Here is a 24,735-nt window from a genome sequence, read left to right as displayed (position 1 = left end):
TAAGATTTAATCCTTTGTATAATACTTAACATTGGCACCATCTTTTAATAGCCCAAGATTTCTAACGTGCACTTGCTGAACAAAACAGACATTTTCAATTTCAGGGAAATAATGGCAACATGCTTAGAGCAGAGGAACTTTGATTTAAAGAATTTTGAAATGTACTTACAAGAGATAAAATGGAACTAACAGTAAATTAATCTCTCAGTTTTCCCTCTTTCTTTAAATACTGTTCTTTTCATGTTTAATTCTCTCCCCTTCTATTTTCTTTAACTCAGGTCCTTATTTTCTAACAGCGAGATTGCTTCCCATCTTACCTGGCTAAGCAAGGCATAAATTACATTTTCCAGTGAGGCCAATATGGAATTTGACTCCAAGTCTCTTTTTGAAAGCAGCCCCTGTTTTAAAGATACTCCCATCGAAAAGGCAAGATAGTATTGAGTCTCAGATTGTTCTGTTGCTGTCAGTGGGAAATTAAATTTATGCCTTTAAAAGCTGAAATCGTTCCTGTTCTCAGGTCAGGACAAGGAGGAATGAGGTAGGTTGCTTTTCGTGCATCCTTTCAAGCTTGGCTTTTGTTTAGGGCTGATCCTGCTAACAGAGGGTGCTGTCCCTGAAGATTTATCTAGCACATTTTGCTTCAGATTTGCTTGAGGCTAAGAGTGCAAATATTGTTAGTTACTCAAGCCGAGTCGACACCTGGAAGCTCATTAGTTTACCATAATTCCTTTGTGTGCCCCAGCCCTGCCTCAGCATTTCACAGCATTTGCTCATCTGCCTTTTTTAACAAAAAGTAATCAACCTTCACATTTTGTAATAATTGGCATTTTCTGATATTTATTTTTTTAGCACCAATAATTCAAAGAGAGTTTTATGGCCTCGGTGTTCCTCTAGAAATAATTAACAGAAAACAAACAAACAAAAAGAGCTATTATAGGTGGCTGGTAATTATAGTTCACACCTCTGTTCTGCCAGTTAAACAATTTAAAAAATCAATTATAAGGCAAATTATTAATTAATTGAGCACTAAATATTTTTACCTTATTAGTTAGGCTTTTTTCTTCAGTGATCAAACATTAATTCATTAATTGTTTTAAACATCACTTCATCAGCAGTAAACTCAGAGCAGCTGACAGTTGTGTTTTGTTTATATATTTGATCAATACAACCAGCTGAAAACTTTCAGATCATTGATCATGTCAGGTTCTGCTGAGTAATTGGCCAGTAGATCTGGATATTTGGAAACTGATGACTTAGTGGTTCAAGGGTCAGGTCCAGTAAGAGACAGAAGCTGGCTAGAACAGACTTTCTTTTCCTCTTTGTCTCTTTCTTCAGTAGGCGGTCTTCTAGATGATCCATGAGCTCCTTTCCAGTGCTCGTGATGTTTTTCCTCTTTATTAATGACAGATCGTTATTCCATAGATCACCTTACTCTGCTGTCTGTACTGCATTGTAAAAGTAGTAGCAATTGTATTCCAGTTGGAAATGACAGTGACATTTATAGTGTTCTTGTTGTTTTCTTTCCATCCTTTCCAATGATTTAGGACTTTGTCAAACTTTCACTTTCATAGTTGAAATTTCTCAGATAGGATCATTGATCAAAGGTCAATTTGATCCTAGATTGTGTATTAATTTCTATTAAAACCTCCACATTTCTTCCAATTTTGTGGTCTTAAATCATGTAACAGTTTGCTTTGTCTTATAGGAAGTGTAGATTTTGTTCTTGCACAGCTTTCAGCAACACTCATATTTGAAGACTTAAAAATTTATCTCAGAAAACACTTTCACAGATATGTTGTTTTCAGTGCTTCATTGCTGGTCTGTCCCTGGTTGGTAGAGTTCTGCACATTATCCAAGCTATGTTTCTGTTTTCAATGGTATGAGTCATCTATGGAAAGAAACAGGACTAAAACTAATGAAATTACAAGATGGCCAATGTTTGAAAACCTGAATTATTTCCTCTCCTCTTGCTGAGGTTCCTGTGCACACAAAGACTTGCCTCGCTTGCGTGGGAAACTAGCACCTGAAGAGGCTCCACAGTGGTCAAAGAGTCATGAAGAGATGTAGTGCCTGGAGAAGTGAGCACACTGTGAATTCACAGGAGGTTACAGGTATCAGATGCTGTGAGTGGGATAATGGCATTCCCTGAATTAGGCTCAAATAGCCAAACACATTTATTTTTTGGCTATTTGCAACTTTCAAAAAGCTTTCTTTCATATGTCATAGTGATGAGTATCAACACAATAGATATATATACAGACATGGTTTGAGAAGAGCGTGTATTCAAGTTTTAATGATTGTTAAGATGATCAATTTTAGAGTGCTAGGTGGGCAACGATGGAGATAAACCACAATGGAAAAGCATAGCAGTCTTTTGATGCTGCCCAATGAAAAAGCTATTGTTTGCAGATAGATTTGCCACATCTGTTAAAATTCTACTCCTACAGTCAAATACTTATCCAACCTCTTAGAAGATTGTGATCACAACTCGCTTCAAAAGCAGTTATAATTATGTCTTTTATAAAATCACCTCATTCCCTTACAGATTCACAGGAGAAATTTGAATGATAAAAAAGTAATCTCTGATGTCATTACAGTGTTTGTGTTTGAATTGGTTGTATATTGAACACAGGCCTTTAAGATTTCCTTCTCCTCAGGAGCAGAGCTTTGGCAGTATTGACTTTAATAGGCCATCATTCAAGTTTTAAACTTTTAAAATACAAAGTAAATTTAATACAGGAAACTTTCTATTGTGAAGTTATGGATGAACAGATATATCCCAGCATCCACTGAGCTGTACACAGAGGTTACTGCATACAGAATATTCAGAAGGATGGAGCCGGGATATATGATTTTGAGTCTCTGATCTTCTTTCTGATGTTTTAATGTTTGTGTTGTAAAAGTCTGCTAATGTCAGTTTATGAAGGAATATATTAAGTTTCATATTCTTTTGAGCATTTTTACAGACATGATTTCCAGGACAAAGCACTACTGTAAACTTACTTTCAGTATGTGCATACATAGAAAAGACAATTAAAGGTAACAAAAACCATCTAGCTTTCCATCCTTACAATTGTGTATTGTAAAGCAAAGCTTCTGTCTGGGTGTTTTCCCAACTCCTCAGTCCCAGGGAATTCTGAACTGGATGTGAGATGTTAGGTATTGTTTCCTAAAAAGAACATTTTCCTGATGAAAGATCAAAATGTTTTCCTAATGCCAATATTTGTCTTTTGAATGGCTTGTGAGACATGATTTCCCTTTTTCTTAGGAACTCTGTTCTCCTCTATAGTTTCTTTTCAGGGACAGAGGAAGATCTGAATTTTTTGTTTTATTTTTGCAGTGGAAAGCTTCCTGTATTGTGGCAGGAAGCAATTGCTGCCAGTTTGGCTATTGGCTGTTATTTCTTGCTTGTGTTCTGGTTTCGTTGTTGCATCTGTGAACTCTTCTCATTTTAAAACTTGACAAATTCTAGAGAGGAAAAAAAAAAGAAGTTTAACCAATTTTTATCAGGTTTTGGTTTTTTTTTTAATAGGGGAGAGAATAAACAGTGCTCAGAGAAATTATGGCCATAAAGTATTTTATGCAAATAACCAGGATATTGCCAGAACCAGAAGTTGTGCTAATCACAAGATCTGTTCAGAAAATGCTCCCAGCTTGCTTTGTCATACTGAGAGTCTCATCAAACTTTCCTAGGAGAACTTTCCTAGGTTCTGATTTCTTTAAACCTTCTCCTTGAATGGCAAAGTTATGCATAAGGCACTAATCCAGCTGTATAACAATTGCAAGCTTTATAACCAATAGCACATGACAGAGCATGCTGAGAGATACACATCTTGGGTCTGTTCTAGGCATCAGTCCAAGATGCTGTGCTGTAATTGGAAGAGAAATACAGAACCTGCAGTCTTTAGAAAATCCTTAGAAATCTTAAATGTAGAGTATGTTAATGAGGACTTGGCAAATCTTGACTGGGAGAGGGAGAGTGGGGGAAAAAAAAATCCCAATCCCTTTGCAATTCCCATTTAACTTCCCATTGCCATCCTGGCAGTTTAGCCATGCTGACAGGAGTTGGAGAAAGTAACTTCTAAAATATCAGTTACATTATATGAAAAGAGAGATTTTGTTGAAGGAAAAAAAGAAAATTGGATACCATTCCTGTGTTATATTTTCCTCTCCTTTTGTTCAAGTTGATTAAATGGTTTAGTTCGGTGAAAGCTAAAACCTGATGCAGCTTCCAATGACTTTAATGGAAAGCTTGTGTAGCTTTTGTTTGCAGAGGCAGTGTCCATATGGAGTCCAAAATGGGAATCTTTTTGTATTCTACTTGTTGCAAGTGCATTTTTGTCTCTGTATTCCAAAGAATTCCACACTAATCTGTTTAAAAGAAAGAAACCCATGAATGTGGAGAGATGGGGTTTAAAAAGCAGAGGTAATTACTTTTTAAATGATTATTTTTTTTACAGTTGAAACCTCATAGATCTGTTAGCAGATCTGTTAGATATTTTGTCATAATGCAGATTTTTGATACACTTTTAATCAATAGCTCCTGAATGCCAGCAAAAGGAGAGGCCTTTATATGTTCAGTGCTGCCGAGGCTTGGAAGAAATACACTTTACATATGTTCGGTGAAGAACTTGCTAGAGCTTGGTTCTGTGATCTGCCAAACATTCAGTCTACCTTGAGAATGTTTAGGCTCCTCACAGCTTCTTTGCATTAAGCAGACTGAGCTGCTCCTCCTGAGACTGAGCAGGCCTTGTACTAGAGTTCAGAGGCCACATAAAACTTTCCCTGCCATTTTCCTACTGCTGCCGAAGGTTGTTTTTAAAAAACCCCAGATGCTAAGATCAGGAATGCAGGCCAGAAGCAGAGTTATAAAAATAATTGGTAATCAGTAGAGCACATTCTGCTGCAGAACTTGGAACTCAGCATATGGAACTCGGCATACAGTTACCCGGTCTTTGCAAAGGAAGCAAATAGCTGAAACCACTGACAAGCCGTAGTAATAGTCCTCATAAAAGGTAACGGCTTTCTCTTGCTACAACTTCTTGCCTTGGCTCATACTGAGAGGGAACTGGTGTGGGCAGCAGCACCACCAGTGAACAGTTCTTAAATCCATTTAATAAACTACTATATGTGTTCTGCTAAACCAATGGTAATTTACAAAAAGTCTGTTTTCCAAAGGCTCAAAAGAGAAGGGTTGCCTTTCCGGCCCAGCCCTACCCCCAGGCTCTATCATTCACCACAATGTAGTCTTTTCATTACATAAACACCCTCTATTTTTCTACTGGCTTCCGTGGAAATGTAAGGAACCGGACCATTTCTAAGAGCTTGGTGTGTGTATTCACCCAAGCTTCACATCCTCACAGCTCTAACTATTGCCTCCTGCTGGATATTGATCAATCGGCATCATTCAGCACCAAACCCTCTAATACAACAGCAATTACTAGGTCTATTCACCAGTTGAGTTTGAAAGAGGCCATTAGGAGAGCGAGGTGAAAAGGAACTGGATCTGAAAATAGACTTGCTTACCCATAACTTCCTTTTTTCCTTTTTGGTTGTGTGCTTATAAAACTCTGTAACATTTCATCAGAAGGGGGGAAAATGTCTCTGATTTCATCTGAGGTGTGTGACTGCTCAGTTTTCACCGTGCCAAGCTAAAACAGGAGGGAAGATCTAAAGACCTTAAATTGAATGAGATACTGTATTCATGTGTGTGACTTCTTTGTTAAATAGGCAACCTCTGTGATGATAAAAAGGTCAGTGCTGCACCACTGTACCTGCCAGATCCTTTAATCTTTTTGTATTATTTTGTAATTTATGTGTTTAAATCAAGCAAGAGGGAGCTATGGTAAGCAGTTGCATTGATTTTTTTTTTTCCCTTTTGATTCTATTAGTTTAGCTTCAGGGTCAGGTACATGTTTTGTAATATTCTCAGAATAACATAATCCTGAGACACCACTGCACCTCTGTAGTACTGTTTGGAAGAGCAAATATATATATATGTATACACATACATAAAGCACAAGTTCTTTGAAAAATAACCTAGATTTACTGAATTCCAAATAGGTATTTGGATTATTTTGTTGAATTAAAGTACTGCTGTACTACTTATCTCCCTTTCCAGGTGCAAGCAGTACTGCTCACTAATATTTTGGAGGATAAAAGCGAAGAGTACGACTCGTAGTATTTCTTGCAGTAGGAAAAAATATTTACAGCAGAATGGTGTAGCACAAATCTCCCCCAAAGTAGTATCAACTACTGTCTCTCATAGCATGCTGCTGCTCAGTAGTACATAGTTCCATATTGCTGATAGAGGGAAGTGTATTTTATGTAAATGCACTAATATAATGGGATTTCTTAATCCTGACTGGTGGAAGAAACTTTTCAAGCACGTTTGCTGAAGTCATAGTCAATGTCATTAGTCATAGTCAGTGACATTAGAAACAGCAGTTCTGTAAGAAAAGAAAATGAAAGATATTGTTTCACTGCTATAAAAACTAGTCACAGTATTTCTAGCCAATTCTGAAAGCAAAATGTGGGACTTCACAAGACTTAATGCGTGTCATAAATATTGAAATAATTTGGTTTAGTCGATACATCCCCAGTATAAAATTGGTCTGAGCAGAATTTTTCCCTAGTTTGCTCTATGTAGGTGTTAAATAATAATTTAAAAAATGAAAGAAAAAAAAAACAAGTGCTTCTATGGTTATTCAGTTTTAAAGCCAGGTTTATCTGAGGGGGTTGATTTGTGGCCTTTTTTTAATCAGCATCTGCAACGTGTCTCCTTTGAGCACCTGGGTCTCTGGTATCTAATATTACAGTGGCAGCTACATTTCAGGCTTCCCAGCAGTTGCAGCAGCAGTGTCAGCCTATACATTTGCTCAGCCAGATATTCTCACAAATGCTACTTTTCTGTCAAATTGGTTGGCTCTGACTGCTGATTTCCACTGATATCAGTGAAAGGTTGATGGACTGTGAGGACAAAGCTTCTCTGTCCCTATAAGCGTTCAGACCTGTCAGCAACAGTTCACCCACCCTGTGATGTGACATGAGCACACACCTCTGCTCTAGGAGCGCAGTGGCAGCAGCAAGGGTTGTGAATGGATCTGTGCATGGGGTGGGGACCAACATCTCTGCCAACTCTGCCATTTTTTTCCTTCTTCTTCTTGATGGCATGTGTGCTCAGAAGCAAGTGAAAAAATCAGTGCAGTGATAATAAATAGATTAGTTGTTCAGTGCTAGAGTAGGAGAATAATATGGACATCATTTACATAATCTTCCAGGAATAAAACTCAATTATATGAGAGGTCTCTAAGGGTAGATGTGATGTAGCAGCTCTTAACAAGGCAGAAGTTTCATAAGCATCAAACCAGCCAGATACTAGACCCTTACTTTCAAAGAGTCAACTTTGACCTATAGATGCACAGTCACTGAAATGATGTTCCAGAGTGAGGTAACCCTTGGATTAAGTGCTGGGATTTTTGAAGTGTACATACTGTACAACAATGGGGCATACTGGCTTTAAAGCAGAACTTGGTTATGTGCAGTGAAGGCTGGATGTAGGTGACTTGAACATTCAGCAGTGTAGTGATATAGCCTACAGATTTATGACATAAGTAGGGAAACAATCTTTCACATGTGTAAGACTTCTTTGCCTTCTATTGAATGAATTTTAACAGGTTTAGTTTGAATCATTCGTATGTGTCATTCTAACTTGTTGCAGCCAATTTGATTAGCTGCACCAGGTCTTTCCCTTGCAAAATCATATCAAGCAAGTTTGCCAGGAGGCAGCTCTACAAATGCTTTGGAAACTCTCAGTTTCTGGAAAATCTCTCTCTCTCCTCTCTCACTATCTATCTATCTATCTATCTATCTATCTATCTATCTATCTATCTATCTATACATCTCCTCCTTTTTTTTGCCTCCCCTGACATCTTTGCATGATGGCTCATTGTAGGTGAACAATCCAGAGGTGTGAAATGGCATGACATGCTGAGACATAAATGAACAGAGCATGGGTTTACATGAGAAGGCTTTTAGCCTGTTATTCACTGGAGTGTGCAAATGTAAAGCTGTAGGTTAACACCCTGCTTTCCGCACACTCAGTGCTGGATCACAACCTAGTGACAGTGACAAACTTCTGAGTGGCCAAGCCCACTTAAAAATACTGTGTGGAGGCACTCAGCAATAAAAGACAGTGCTTTCAAGAGCCAAGAGCCACCAAGGACTTTTGAAGACTGATGACCAACATACAGAATATCACTTTACATACGTACTGTGCATTCTAATGCTGTGCTGTGCAGTTGCCAAAACTGCCTCTGGTACAGGGAGTGATGTAACACTAGTTTGGCACTCTGTTATAGCTTGTGTAGAGTTATTCCCAGCAAGATGAATTTGTGTAAGCTCCTCAGCAGGAATTATCTTGCTCACAACCAGCTTTAGCTCTCTGAGATATTGTGCACATATATCTGATATTGCAAAGCTCATAGCAGCTGGCATTACATCTGCAGTTTCCTCAGCAATATCAAAAAATTCAAGCTGCATGATGCAATTACCAGAAGCAGTGGGAGAATATTTTATTTCTTCAGTCTCATACTCTTTTATGGTCTTTTAGCCAGTGGCTCACTCTTATGTCGCTCACTTCCTGAAGGACAACACTCTGTTTGTTAAATGGATGGCTTGCTTTTAAGATTTCTTCCAGGAAAAATTTCCATAGCTGCAAACTCTCTAACCATATGACTGATGGTGTGTCTTTCCAGTGCCCAGACTAAATGCAGAAGAGAGCTCATGGTTGCAGAGCTGCTTTAAGATGAGTCATTACTTCTTTGCTTGCTCTTGAATAGTTTTTGCCGAAATGTCACTATTTTTCTGTGCTGCTGCTGCTACAGATTCTTGCCCAGTTTTCCTGGTGTTCTTAATTTTATATCTCTTCTAGATTTTTACCTGTTACCATCTGTTGATTTTTTTACCTAAATATTATTCTTCTGTTTTCTAAACTGAGCCTCCTTGCAATATTCTGCCGGTGTTTCTAATCTTCCCGTGACCCCTTGTATTATTTCTCCATTTTCAGCACTGTGCTCAGCTCCTCCTTGCTTAATAGATCTGCAGAGTTCATTAATGTACCGTTTACTCCCTCTTCTAGCTCATTATTGAAGCTATTAAATGAGATCAGAAGTAATACTAATCTTTGTGTACTGCACTAAATGCCTCCCTTCAAAGTTATTGTTTATCATTACCCTTCATTGTTTGTCACCACCTTTCATTTCCGTCAACATGGTAATTCATTCCCAATTTGATTTAAGTTTGGGACCTGAATTTTGACACATTGGAGATGGCAGAAGAAAGGCTAATCAACAGTCCAGCAGAGGCTTCTAATTAAGACTCAGTTTAGAGGATCAAAGTTAGGAGTCCTCTACTGCAGTCACAGTGTAAGGTAGAAACTGTCTCCATAACTTACTGGAGAACACCTTAAGCTCAGTGCTAAAATAGCCTAAAGAAAACCATATATGCTGCAACTCAGACTCATGGCAGTATAGCTTTTGCTCTCTGTTCATTAATTTTGTATTGCTATTAAAAAATCAAGTTTGTCTGGCAGACTTCAAAGTGTTTCAGCAAATTTGTTTTCTCCGTAGATGTTCCATTATGCTGCCAGGGAGAGAAGTTAAATTTATGAGTAACAATTACAAGAAGAACTCAAAGAATATGTGAGCTTCTATCTTTGGCTGCTTCCGAGACGTTCAGTCTTGCTTCCAAAGCAGCCATATCCTTCTTCTGTTCCTGCACAGGCTCAAATTTCAGGAAAGAAAGTTTAATTTTCACAACCCCTTCAAAGTTTAATTTCTAAATGCTGTAGTAAACACTAATAAACACTTTTCTAGTATGTCATTGGGAAACATTGATTCAGTCAGGAAAAACTCATTTTGACAAGGTACAATTCCTTTGTTAATAATTAATCCCACATGACTTAGGGGCCCAACACCAAAGCCTGTTCATCCTTCATTTTAGTATAATATCCAGCATTTTATGAGGTTGGGTGGGCAACTCTTCACATCAGGGTCTTTATTGACTTGCACAAAAAAATCTTTGTCCAAATACACTTTGATATCTAAGAACTGCTTGATTTTTCCTAGGAGTAGCTGATTTGAGCTCATTTAGTTGCATAGAGTCTTTGTCAGTGCAAATGTAAAAACCCTAAACCTAGTCTGGAAAAGCTCTGCCTCTAGTTAGAACTGAGGTCTTCTATAGTTTTGTACTTAGATATGTTGAACAAACTGGGGGGGGGGGGGGGGGGGGGGTGGTGGTGAAATGCAATACTGAAATTCAGGTTGGGGTGAAGTTCTTTGTTAGATGTAGAGAAAATTATCAGAGTAAGAAGGTGGGTGAATCCTAGGGGCCAGGGCATGCAGTGGATCTAATGGATATAGAATCACAGGTCTTGGTACTGCAACAAGCAGTGGGTTCATGAGGCCAGAGATACAACCAAAAGTGGGGTCACAAATCTAGAAACTGGGTTGCCAGTAGAGTTTGAGATTAGCTGCTATAAACTCAGCTTCTCTGAGTTTGAAGCTGCATCTTTCAGTATCTCCCTACTTATCTGGCATAGCCTGCTATCTCATTACTGCGAATCTGCCTTAACCTCTGAGGCAAATTTTGTTCGCTCTTCCCCAGACTGCTTGTGGAATATTTTCCTCCCACTCAATCTCTCCTGAAACCCATCTCTGTCTCTGTTGATTCCTGCCAGGGAATCAGCAGTGACACTTTTTAGCCTTGTTTTTATGGTTAAGCATTTTTATAAAACTTTTTATTGGGTTTTTATTGCTACCATCTCCTGTCTGCCCCTCTCCCCCTATTATTGAGCCACATATTTATTATCTCTCTTGTGAAATTGAATTCTATGATTTTCCAGGAAGAGATTTAACGTCACTTACATTTTCAAAGGTACCTACAAATAACATCTAATGATCTAAAAATTATGCATTATTATTCTGGTTCATTAGTACCTATTAAATATGATTTAAGTTGTCCCTGGTGAGTTTTACCGTTAACTTTTTAAGTTTTACCGTCCATTGCTTATCTTCTTGTAAATGAAAGCCTAAGAAGTCTGCTTCAATCAAAGAACATTAACCAGCTCATTGCATCAATATTCTGTCATCTGTATAAAACATGTAAAGGATCTGTATGTTTGCTTAGACCGTGTGTCAGCATGTGTTTGGGGAATAAGCTGGCGTGTTGTGCCTCATTTCCCCCTTTGTTCCTTTATACTCAAGGGGTTTTACCTTTCCTTTGCAAAACATTTGAGGAAATGCATGCCTGCTGTGAGAGCCTGATTTATTTTGCATTGCATCTGCACTGTCTGGTTCTGCAATGTGCACTTTGGAGTTAAACCAGCTTCTCTGCATCTCTACCAAAACAATTATTACTTTTTCCCCCTAAGAAGTTGACTTTCATTGTTTGCATTTCTGGCAAAAGTATGTGTCCTGACTGTATGAGTGGCTGTCGTATGGATAGTCTGGTTTATTTTCATTGTCAAAGACAATATCACTTCGGTGTGTAATACTTTGCAGGAACAGGGCTTCCCCCAGACAGATTTCAAAATCAAAACGATGCAAGAAAAGTAAAGAAAAAGGAAAAAAAAAAAACCTGTGATCGTACATGATTGCCTAGCAGTCCCGTACGTGCAGGTACCGACCTTGGCAGAAGCAGGGTGGGTATAGTGTTGAACAAATGGGGGGAAAAACCTCCTGCAAGTCAAAAAAAGGAAAAATCTCAGCAGCGCCATCTAGCGTGGCAGGCTTGGCAGCTTGCTGGGAAGGGACAGCAAACTGCTTTCAGCCCATCCCACTTGTTAACAGGACTCGTCTTCCTCTGCCTGCTGACAGAAGAGCAGAACCAGCACTGGTAGAAGGCAGAGGAGGAGATCCGAGGGGTCGTGTTGCAGATGCCGATCCTGGCGCACATGCCATAAGTTTATCATTGCTGCTCTAGGAAAAATGAGCTTCGATAGGATTTTAAAGGAGGAGAATGATAGCTGTTCTGTCTGTACTCCCATACATATCTTCTGCTCTTTGGCTTCCACTGCTAAACACATAGTGGCTAAAATATCCTTTGTCACCTACGGCAGGCAGGTTGTTTTGGTATTGGGAGAGAGAAATAGAAACCTGATGCCAGAAAAGAAGAGGTGCTGCTAGTTTTTGAAGCTTCCTGAAAGGGATGGAAGACCAGATTTTACCTGATGGCTAAGGAATTTACGTTGAGTGCAATGTCCACAAAGTCCTTTAGCTGGGAGGTGGAGATGAGAGAGAAGTGAAGGGAAACAGGGATCTGTTCTGCGTACTAATGCTTTGTGCGAGGTGGAGCTCTTTCACCATGACCACCCCAGACTTTTCCACTGCTGCCTTTTCCACTTTCACTGTTAGCTGACTGAACCTCTCTGCTTTAATCCTGAGATATGCAAAGTGTACAGCCTGCCCTTCAGTGTGTGAAGCTGCACAGGGTTTATTTTTGTCTTCAGTACAGAATCTGCTTGTAACAAGTGGAAGAGTGATTGAGCCAGAAACTGTTGTCTGCAAATGAAGCCCACATCTCCATAGCATCACATAGTGCTGTGTGTTTGCCTGTCCTCTGCAGCAGGTGCCAGAGGATATTGCTTTTCCAGTTGGATTTGCTTGGGGTGCAGCTACAGCAGCATATCAGATTGCAGGTGTCAATTTTTAGCTGCCAAAGCATGAAGGAAGTTTTAAGTGAACAAAAAGTCTGGATCCAGATTTGCTACATGTAAATCCATGGAACACTTCTGTTTAAACACTTCTGGCTTAAACAGTAAGAAGAGAGTAGAAGATGTTCCAAATCTCGGAAATATGGCTAGGTAATGGAAATGGAGGAGGATCCTTCCACTAGCTGCAGGGGGGAAATCAAGTATAAGTGATTTTCCAACTCACTGTTGAGTATTTTCTTTCTCTAGAGATAATTTAAGTAGGTTACTATTGGCTGTTCCAAAACTGCACGTGAGAAACACCTCATCAGACATTGGTACTCACCAGGGGTCCTCAGTTAGGAATTCAAAGAATATGAAAAACTGTGAATTGAGAGGTTAACAACTGGACATGTGGAGGTATGTATCATGTTCGCAGCTGAATGGTGGTGCTGATTTGTCCAACATGGTATGAAAATAAGTGGTAGATTATGTATTGTAAGCCCATAAGTTACAGCAGTACGTACAGCCATAGCCCCTCTGCACTTCCAACTTTATCCCTTCATAAATGTGGTTTTAGAGATCTTTAAAATACATATAGATCTGATTTTCTCATATTATACCCTGCAGCATACAGGCACTTAACTCCCATTGATTTCAGTACTTAAATGGGAGTTGTAGATCTAAAATTGTCTTTGAGGATGTAGCCTTTAGTTCTCAGTTATAGCTGAAAGCGAGAGTACTTGCCCATGCCTGGGACCTTCTAACGAGCTCGGTTAGCTTCACCTAATGTACTGAGCAGCTCACTGTTCCCAAGGAATCAATATTCTGGGCCAGATTCTAACTCAAGTCCTGCAATGCTCATAGCTCTACTAACTAATTTTTAAAAGGTGAATTGTGTGTGCATATAGAATGACATTATAATTTCCTGCCTTTTGAGTGGTTAGATGTGCAACTTTAATGTTCTCTTAATGTATTTTTGATGAGCTTTCCTAAGGCTTCTGAGTGGGAGGAACATAAAAAAAATCCATGATGTGGTCTAGACACTACTCAAATGACCCTTTTCCCGCAGAAGTAAGAAACTCAACAGGGAATTCCTCCTCCTGAAAGCTTTGGAAGCTGTGCAGCATCCAACTTAGAGGCAGCATGATTGAAGCAATAGTTCTCGTGGAGTCCAAACTCAGCTGCTGCACATATCACAAGAAACACGGTGGATGAGGCAGGGGCTGACAGGCTATTTTATTTTTCACTGTCAGCTATGTATTTATGCACAGCACAACCTTCTTCACTCTGTATATTTCAAAGTGCTAAAAAATCATACCAATTGTACTCTGCATGCTCAAAGTGCAGATTTCAAAGGTTCATGACTCAGTCAAATCAAAATCAATTTGCACCAGAACACTCAAAAGCACTTCTTTTTACTGAGGACCATTTCTATGCTAAATTTCAACTCTCTGCTTGATTTTTTTTTTTTTTTCCAGAGAGAAAGAAAAGTTGCCAAAAATTCTTGTAATTATAAAAGTGGTTTTCTTCTCTCCTTTCTTATGCCAAATAGTTGAACTGCATTAATTCAAACAAAATTTCACTTTTTGGGCAGGGACCAAGCCAAGAAAATTTCACTCCGAAAGGTGAAAGCACAACTGAAGGAGAAGGAAAACCAACCTGGAAAAGTACATGAAAACTTAAATACTCTGATCAGAAATATTCCTGCTTCACTAGCTTCACTTAAATGGGGAACTCTTCTTTCTTATTCTGTTGTAATAATTGCAGAGAACATGCATCATGTTTCACAATAGCTTATATTAATCATTTGATGACATGTTATGTGGTGATAGGGTAGCTAAGTCTCACCTTTGTGTTTGAAAAGTAAAATTAGTTCCTCTTCACTGTTCTTTCCTAGCCCCAAGGCTCACTAAAGCTCAGGATGTGTCTCCACTATGAAGTGCTGCATAGCGTGGAGGTTTCTGAGCAAGCTTAGAGGTGCAGGCTCGGTTCATTGAAGCAGAGCAGAGCTCTGTGCAGACTAATTGTGGCTCAGCAGGATACGTTAGTGTGTGCGGAGCTCTGTGTTGCCTTGGCTAGATTGCTTCCTACACTTTATTTAGCTAGCTCAGACACTCTACACTATAGAGACTCTTGGAACAGCATGAGGAAAGCCTGAAAGTGAGTCTGTTTGCTGCAGCCCCAGTCAGGGCTTCATAGTGGCTAATGACCACTGGAGTAGTACTGTCATACTCTGCTGAAAATCAAATGCTTCTGCTCCTCCCTCCCACCTCCTTTGCTGGAGGAAGGCAGATAATAAATAAAAAAAAAGGAAAGGAATCGTTCAGCATCTGCAGTAGCTGCTGATTCTTGCATGAAGGTGTTAGCTGCCCATTATGGCAACTTTTGCCTTCCCTTCACTCCCACTGCAGTGTAAAAAGAGCTTTGTCATATCAATATGGAGTGGGAAACCTGCTCTTAAAGGTTTCCAAATTCTAGGTACCACCAAAGAATTACTGTTATTTGTTGTTTCCTGCACTCCTCTAAAATTACTGTTTATTTCAGCAGGCGTACTTGAAATCAGAAGCAGGAGGACACAGAAAACATTTCATACTGTATTTTTCCAAGGAGCACACAAACAGAGCACAAAGTCTGTGGTAAAATCTGAGTTTAAGAATAACTCAAGCTGTCTGGGTCGAAGATAGGGCCTACTTAGAAGGTCATCTTGTGCAAGAGTTTCATTTACTGACCAACCAAATGTAGATGTGCGGCAATAAAATTCTGTGAAGAACATGAAATGTGACAATGATCTCTGAAAAGCTAGGTTATAGAAATGATATTACAGATTTTAGTAATGCTTTAAATTAAGTGTCTTCAATATGCTTAACCTTGCATTAAACCTAGATTTAATAAGACAGATGTGTATTAAGTACTGAATGTACTTAAGGGAGCAATCTTGCGTTGGCAGGGGATGGACTCAATGACCTCCTAATAGTTCTCCTCCATCTCTAATTTCTATGGTACTAATTGATTATTAAAACACTTTTATTGAGGATTGATATGTAGCTATTATATAGTTATTAATCTTACAACCCAGCTGATATTTAATTTATACATGATTTTAACATGCAATGTCATCTTGGTTTTTAAAGAGTAACCCTGGAGCAGAGCATTCATTGGAGCTCTGAACAAGCTTGCTGGTAAATGGGGTTATTTTGAATTTTGTGATCAGTTCACTCTTTGCAGGGGTGTAAGTTTACAGAGCTCTCTCCATTAAAAATGAAATGTTTGCCTCAGCTGCAGCATTGCTCTGGAAAGACGAGCTTGTCGTGGAGAAAGGTGCATTTATGTGGTTTAAATACTGTATGATGTTAGCACTGTGGAATCTCAAACAACAGCTCAATTTTGAATATTTTAAAGGTAATCTGTCTATCTCAGTTTTGGAATTTCACAAAACTATGAAAGTGATGAAAATGGTGCAGGGGTTTTGAGCATTCAAAATTCATTTCTGTGAATGTTTGGCTAAGCGAAAAGCAGAAGTTTTGCAGAGCTGTGTTATTAATTCAGCTTGTATATGCCTAGGGCCATGGCTCATAATGGCATTCCTTTCTTTTTAACAGACTGTCAGGATTTTCAAAGGACATCCAGAAAGCCATAAGTGCCTATTTGTTGGATGTATTTCTCATACCCTAAAGGCTTTCTTTGATATGGACTGATCTTTTACATTTATGGATGGAAGTCGCATTAGCAAATGCCCTTTGTGAAAACCTGTAATAGCTCGAGAGTTGCAAACATCTGATTTTTGGCTAAGTAAGTATGAAGAGTGTCAGAACTGAATCCTCTTTACAATGGGATTTTCAAATAATTGGCAGCGAGGGGAAAATATGAATAAGTGCAAAACCTACTGCGAATCCTCACCAGGGCTTGAAAGTTCCCAGTTACTTCCCATGTCACAAGGAGCAGGGAGGGACTGCTGCTCATTTCGTTCACGGGCTTTTGAGGGGTTTGTGCCTATTTTGTGATAAACATCTACATTCAGCATATGCCTTTTGATGTCAAAAGTGTAACGACCAAGTTTTGTTTTTCAAGCAGAAGGCTGGAATGCAGATGGAGAGGGCCCTAATGTCTGGGACACATTCACCCATCAGGGAGGAGATCGAGTTTTCAGGAACCAGACTGGTGATGTAGCTTGTGGCAGCTACACTCTGTGGGAGGAAGATTTGAAATGTATCAAACAGCTTGGATTGACTCATTATCGCTTTTCTCTTTCCTGGTCACGTCTGTTACCTGATGGGACGACAGGTTTCATCAACCAGAAAGGCAATTGTTTCTTAAAAATAGAAGGTTGCAGCTTTAATTCAAGGTTATTGCTGCAGTCTGGCATAATTAATCCAGGATGCTCTTCTGCAGCGTTGCTTTGAAATGGCAACTTTTTTTCCAAGTAATTATGGGATGATTTTTTATAGGTTTGCAACAACTTGCTAATTAATATTCTAGATCCCCTTGGATAGCAGACTCTATTGGGATAGGATTAGTGTGATGTTTCCTATGTAGCTTTTTGCTTACTCCTTTTTTTTTTAAATTGTAACTCTAAATCATTTTGCATCATCAGAATGTTCCTACTTTCAGGGATCCTAGCCGTGAGGATGGGTTTGGATGGCATACCCTAAACAAGTGTCTTCTTTGGCAAATGCATTTGGATAGTTTATCGGTATACTCTGATGGACTGAACTTCACATCAACTATCTCACACTAAGAGGGACATACTTTTCCCAGGTATTTTCTTTAGCAAATTGGAGAGGATTCTTCAGACTCAGCTAGCAACTGCAGCTCTGTGACAAAGACAGTTCTTGCTCTGAAGGGAAAAGCTTTCATAGTCACAGCAGACATTGTAAAAGCAATAGAGCACATAAACAAGCTGGTCAGATTGCTAGATATAAAATGTGTTACTTATTTTAATTCCATTGGTATAGACTGGGAGTAAGATTAAAGTCGCTCACTAGGAAAAGATAGGAAATAGTGGCTTTGCCTGCAAAACATACGGAATGGGAGAATGAAGAAATTAAGAGGATTGTGAAGAAAAAAAGCAACTGAAGCTGAACCAGAAGGGATGGGAGAATAAAAGTAGTTGGCTGAGATCTCTTCTATACTGGGAGGATAATATTCTAAGAAGGAAAAGCAGAGTAGATTTGGATGAACCTCTGAATCTCAGCTGTGCCTCCTACTCTTCTGAATCTCAGTTCTACCAAGGAGATACATATCTTTATACTTCTGGGGCAGTATTTGCCTTGACAATTCTTTTCTTCCCATGGTTTGAAGACTGCAAAGATGGAAGGCTAAAAAGAGAAAGGATTTCTTAGAAAATGCTCTTCGGGTTATCCTGATCTGTCCTAGGAAGATACCAGCAGAAGCAATATTTTGCTGCAGAATTTGGTCATGTAGGGCTTGGCTGTTCAATAGGCAGCAGTCTGTCATTTGCTTCCAGCAGATTAAGGCTTTTACCAGAGAGTGGAGGAGCCTTTGTTTCAAGAATTCAGGAAGGGGAGCTAGTGAATCTGCAGCAAACAGACCAACCAGCCATTTTTCCCTGCAGAGCATGACTGCAAAAACGGTGCCAGCATCCTGGAGAGGCTTGAATGGAAGCCTTTCCTTTGCCACCAAAATTTACAATATGTGGCCCACTTTCACTGGCACAGCTTGCCCTTCCCTAGGAACACTTTCTGTGGTGTGTTGAATTTAAATTTGGCTGAGTCCTTGCGGTTTCTTTCCTGGACTGATATTCGTTCAGCTGGGGCTGCAGGCACTGCGCAGCCCCGCAGAGCTACCTGCCGAATGGGCTTTATTACTTAGACATGAGAATGGGAGACAGCGAGCAGACGTTCTGAATGCACTTGGTGAGGAAAGCTAACATTTGACAAAACTCAGCTGTAATTTCAGAAAATGTTCACTTGATCCCCAGCATAAGCAGTTGTCTGATTAATATTATGAACTTTACATTTAACGAAAGGGCATTGGAGGAACTCCAAGTAGGCCAGCTTTCATTAGGCAGGAGTTCACTTCTCTTGTGCAGTGATCTGTTGAAGCAATTGTAACTGCATAGCATGGAAAGGCCATCATCTTCTTTATAAACATTTTTACAAAGAGCATGTGAAGAATTAGAAAGCTTAGAGCAATGTCCTTTCAGATAAAATCACTCACACCAACTGATTCACTACCAATTTCACACCTAAGATACAGGACATTTGAAAACCTTTAAAACTATTCTGTTTCTAACTCAGAGAAGGTAGGGGTCTTTTAAAGCAGTGATGTTGTAGGTGTATTGTTCCTGAGATGTGTCACAGTTTAGGTTAAAACTTACACTGAGTTTGTTTCAAAAATATTTTTTCCAATTATTTTTCCCTCAGAAGGTGCCCTGAGCAGAACAAGTTAACTGTTAAACACTAGATGTCATTGTGGTGGGAGACAGAAGTAGTGTGGGTATCAGGTAGTGGGGGTATCAAGTCTGGGAGGGTTTGATGCTATGCCTCACTTCTACATGAAGGTGGAAAAATCAGGATGAGGAGAGATGACAGAAAGCAGACAAGAAAAATCCTTCACTTCCCAGTGACAAAATGCTCCCTGATGTCTGTAATGGCAATTTTTTGAGATGTCTCCACAAAGCTCTTTTCTGCACACTTCCTCAGAAGAAAGTTTTCTTCTCTCTTTCTGCTTCAAGCTGACCCTCAGATACAGCCACAGAAACTAAATCAGGCTGCTCTGGAATGTATGAGACAATCTGGAAATTTGACTTGACATTTACATTTCTCAGGGACAGAGTTCTATTTCTCTCCATTTCCTAACACAAAGCATAAATCTTTTCCAATATTGGTGTTTAATTGAGATGTAAAAAATGAATGGTAAGTGGTTGTACCTAAATGTTATAAATTGTACTAAGTAATTTATAATCTGAAAATCAGAATGAGAAATGCTAGTGTCTTCTAGGCAAGCAATACTCTCAATGTGCTAGAACAGAATCCTGTGCCAGCAAATGATTTTTTTTTCCCCCCAGTTTAAGCTTACATAGTAAACCTTGTAATCCCACCAGCAAACAGTGAAACCAGCTCACCCCACTCAAGTCAAATAGGTCCCTGTTCAAAAGTAACAGGCACAAACCATATTTGCCCCTAATTCTCTTGCAAATAGTAAAAATTGGCTTTCCAACATTTAGAATTCTGCCATATTTCTTCCTCTTTTACATGGGGACATTCTCAGACACAGAAATGCATGTCCCCAGGTTTTGATGTGGTTTTCTGCTGCCACGTTTGGAAGGCAAAGCAAACTGCTGGGGAGATTTATTGTGAATTACTTTGTAAACAAACTTATCGAGCCTTGCTGTGCTGAAGGATGTGCCTGCACCTGTTTGGTTAGGAGAAGGCTCTCTCTAAATCTGGGATTTGTAATTGATTACTGCAGTAAATGTTGTCTTAAAAAAGACATTTCATGGGAGTCCCTATGATGAGTCATCAGAAGTTAGGGCAATTTGAAGTCTAATACTGTCCTTTTAAGAAGAAGGTAGTATGGGGCTGTGTGTTGGCATTTTAAAATATCAATACACAGTAAGCTGAACCTGAAAATACCAGGGAATATATAGTGCAATATAGTACAGACATATCTACTAATGAACATTTCTTTTTGCTTTGGATTAAACCAAATCTCTGGTTCAGAAACTGTTAAGAATAATAACCTAAATGGTATGTAACCTCCTAAGCATGCATTTCATTAACTGGTAGTCTTCCTCCTCCTTTTTACTGTGTTCTCCTGCTTTTTAAACCTTTCTCAATTCTACATCTGAATATAGCAAGGCCTTGAGACAGACATGTCATAAACTATGTCTTGTTAGGATATGTGGTACTTTAAGACTCAAGAAATGATGGTGACTTTTAGGCTTTTAAGGTTCTAAGCTATGTTGGTCTATTTAGGCCAAGTTTCTGAAACAAAGTCTGACTGATTTCATCATTCCAACAGCATGATGAAGACCTATTGCTGTCTGGAGCCGCTTAGCTTAACAAATAATCATTCAAGGCTGTTGTTGGCCTTTTCCAATTACCATACTAAACCAGATAGTTCAAGTAAAAGAGCAAGCTAATTGATACTCTTTGAACCAGAGCTTATGATGTGATTTGCAGTATCTACTGTTTTCAGAAGACTTAAAGGCAACATAGTTGTCTTTGGATGTACATAAAATTAAAAATGCCTACATGAGAGCTGAAAGTATCCTGATATTTAAACTCACAGTGACCTCTCAGCAGCATAAAAATAGTCCTTTAGGAAACATATTCATGTCAGCCACTGCTAAATCTGAACAGAAGGTGAATTCCTTTTAAGCCTCTGGAAATACATCCCCAGTACTGGCCAGCTCTAACAACACATCCAGGAAATTAAAGTTGATCTCTGTCTTATTGAAGCAGGTCAGGAAGGTTGGAAGTCATTAGGTTTTAGAGAGGTGAACTAATTTCTTGCACTTAGGTGGACTGAGCAGTCTGCAGCAGTGGCAGTGTAAAAGCAGGAGTGTTGGTTTCTTGGAGAAGCTATTGCCAAGCCATGTTGGTTGCTGAAGAGACCAGTGCTCTAAACTCTTTAATATTCAGTAGAGCCCAATGAAAAGCCTTAAGTGTCATATCAATTTCATGAGAATACTGTTGAATTCACACCATTATACTAAATACATTGACACTATCTTCTTTGTTACGATGCCGGTGCAGGCAGTGGTGAAGAATGGAACAGCCTAGAGGAAACAGCTCGCTCAGCTAAGTTAAAATCATAAAAGATCAGCTTAGTTACCTGGATGAGTGTAGCACTAAACTTTTCCAAAGACACAGTTCTCAAGGAAACAAATGCTTTCATTAGAATAAATCTACCTGTCAGGCTTTCAAGTGTCAGGATATTTCAACACATATCTTGTACATGAAGCCAGACTGCCATTCAGGCATTGAAATGAAAGGATTATATTTCCATGTGACCAGCACCCATCAGAATTCTGTTTCTCCTGGAGAGCTGCTGTCCACTGATCTATTTTGAAAATTTGCATCCTCATTTCTTTTTATGTGCCTGGTTGGAAGATTTTGTGTCTTGAGCATTTTTGCCAACTCTGGGGACTTGTAACAGTAGTCAGCAGGCAGTTGAGAGGAAATATTTGCATCTCGTAACAGAGAGAATGTGCAGTGAGGTTTCTTCATGTGTTAAAATGTAATAAAATTGTGAAGCTAACCCTTTTTTGTTTCTTTTAATATTTCTAGTACTCCAATTAGTACAGAAAAATCATTAATAACATGGGAAATGGTATCCTGCTCTGTATCACTTCGGCTTACCTCACTTCATAGAAGATGAACTTGTCTGGAGATTTGAAAGATCATTGAGGTCTTTGATATTCATGCAAAGTATTGCTTCAGAACATTTGGAGACTGAGTGATCACTACTAATGTGCCTTCTGTTGTTGCTATAGGTGGCTGTGAAAAAGATATAGCCCCAGCTTTGGTACCAGAGCTTAAAAGGCATCTTGTAATGTGATCAAAGCTCATGCCTGGCACAGCTGCAGTAAGGTAATTGGAGAAAACAACGTGGGCTTGCATCTATAGCTATGAACTCAGACTGGTAGAAGCTCTATGAATTCTGTAGCAGACCAAAAAGTGACTAAAAGATACCTGTCCTTTGTCTTTGATGGACTTGTCCTCAGGACGGTACATACTGATGCGAACAGCCAGCCACCATGAAGTCCAGGGTTTTTGCCACACATTCAAAACCAGCTTAGTTATCATTCAGGAATTCACTAAAGAGGGAAAAATGATTATGGGTACTGCTGACTACTTTGCTCTAAACTGTTAAGCTTAAGATCAAGAAATGCACACAAGAGGCTGTGTTTCAGTGGACTGTGAAGCTGAGCAAATAATGGATCCTTCTTGGCCTGTTTGCAACTGGGAGTTTATGGCTGGCTGTAGTACCATGGGATTTGCTCTGATTTCTGCGTTATATCAAGGAATGACCTAAGGCTCACAGGACCATTTTACCACTATTAGCTGGCCAATGAGGGAATCTGAGAATCCAATGAGTAATAACTGGTGATTTGGGGTTGGGTTTTTTTTTGAGAAGCCCATCTGGATGGCATAAGACATTGTACAAGACATAAATAAACAAGTCACCTTGGGATTCTTAAATACAATTTTTGCATGCTGGCTAGAAAGAGTAGAAACCTTAGTGTTTTCCTGTTGCCTTTCTACTTGATAGCTATTTTACAGTTTGAAATGATACTCTGGTGTTACATTATGTTTTGAAGTCCAGCAATGATCTTTCTGATGCCAGCAGTAAGGCTTTCCTGGCATACATCTACTCCTGGCAGTGGGATGTGTAGTGACTGCCAGTACCAAGGGGTTAAGGAGCAGTGACAATAAGCAGATGCTAATGCAGGAAAGATATTTTAGTCTTCTCATTAAAATAAGTCATTTCACTGTCTTCATGGGTATTTGCACAGTTTTGCTTTTCCATTGTTAGTCATAAAAGGTCAGCTCATGGAAAATTAAGTTAATAGGGTCAGTGCAATTTGATGAAAACTAGTTTTAGTTTGTAGCTTAGAAAAGATAGAGGGTAATGCATCTGATTTTATGGGCTTTCTTACATCTGTTCTGAATAAAACTTCTGCTCTCTTGTTCTAGATTTATATAATAACCCTCTAATTTACATCACTGAGAGCAGGTTTTCCCAAAGTGACCCTGCCGGCTTGATGACAGTCAACGGTTGGAGAAGTTCAGGCTGCTTTTACAGGAACTTTTAGAAGGTACCATGTAAAATTATGAAAGCTTGATATCATTGTAGTTTGTGCTTATTTTTGTGCAGCAGTGACCAATGTTTCTTGAAGCTAAAATTTCTGTAAATTGGAGTAAAATGATGTGATTAGGGAAACAAAAATGTTTAACTGGAAGGAAAGCAAATCGTTTGAATCCTGCCTGCTCATCTTGTGGAGGAAACAGATGACAAGGTTCTCCATATACACATCATTTCATTTTTTTAGGGCCATGTTTTGTTTTGTTTTGTCATAAAAACTGCTTGGATCTTCAAAAGTGCTATCTTTCATACTTCTCCCTGTGAAGGATATAATGCTGAAGGCACCTGAATACCTGACCACTGCATCTCATAATATTCCTTACAGAATACAATCTCTCTGTGTAATAATTAGCTCCTGTACAAGGCCATCAAGTCATTATAGCTCAGCTTCTGTCTTTATGCCAGGATGGCCAAAGGTGGTGAAGCTCTTTTCCTTTTAAACTTCCTTTTCTATTAGTTTTAATGGAAACAAAGTTGTTGCAATCTTCAATATTGTGGAAATTCCTCCCTTACCTTCCTTCTATTGGTAATATTCTCTGAGGTAGTTTGCAGGGGGTAGATCTCCTCACCATATATCAAGCGAATTGTATCTTGAAATGCAAGTTCATTTAGGTAACAGCTAGTCTCCCTGTTACACTTGTCCAGAGTTATCACAATCATGAATGTCATACCTTAGTTCAGGAGCTCTTTTGCAGCCATTTCCCATCTTCAAGTTTCTTTTTTTCCTTTACTCTTTACATTCTTTATGTTATCCTTACTTTCATTAAAGTGTTCATTTTAAAATTACCTTTCTGTGGTCTACATTTTAATTTAATTTTTCAATTTATGCCCATTCACTTTTTTTCTTCAGCTAAGCAGAAGATGCAAATGACCATTTTCTGCCTCTGAAAATGACTGGTAGGGTCTGCTTCTATCTGAAGCAGGCAGACCATCTTCTAGCTGCTTCTGGAGAGCACTTCTTGGGCTGTGCTACAGCTAGCCCCAAGCCATGTCTGGAGAGTAGTAGATGGCATTGGACAGAAGTTTTGTCAAAGAGTTTTGTTTGCTTACAAGGGTGTACATAGATTATCTGGTGGATTTGACTTTCTCTGAAGATGTAGAGAAATGAATGAACATTTGATTCTCACTGTTCGATGAAATGGGATTCATTTACCAATCTAGTTGTTCTACAATGTACAATGACTAATCCTCAAGTAAACATTCAGGGTAGG

General features: G+C 39.1%; 1 protein-coding gene across 1 annotated transcript; it reads left to right on the top strand.

The window, feature by feature from the left end:
- The first annotated feature begins 360 nt into the window (after nucleotides 1-360).
- LOC104304202 (cytosolic beta-glucosidase-like) lies at nucleotides 361-23,488 on the top strand. The gene is given in 9 exon segments (XM_054172245.1): nucleotides 361-426; nucleotides 12,625-12,697; nucleotides 16,763-16,990; nucleotides 17,569-17,591; nucleotides 18,015-18,054; nucleotides 21,997-22,053; nucleotides 22,056-22,151; nucleotides 23,356-23,415; nucleotides 23,418-23,488. Coding segments are annotated over 9 exon segments (714 nt in total).
- The last annotated feature ends 1,247 nt before the right edge of the window (nucleotides 23,489-24,735 follow it).

Source organism: Dryobates pubescens, chromosome 23 (assembly GCF_014839835.1).
Source record: "Dryobates pubescens isolate bDryPub1 chromosome 23, bDryPub1.pri, whole genome shotgun sequence".
In the NCBI taxonomy this organism is placed as follows: domain Eukaryota; kingdom Metazoa; phylum Chordata; class Aves; order Piciformes; family Picidae; genus Dryobates; species Dryobates pubescens.
This window is presented reverse-complemented; position numbering and strand designations above follow the sequence as displayed.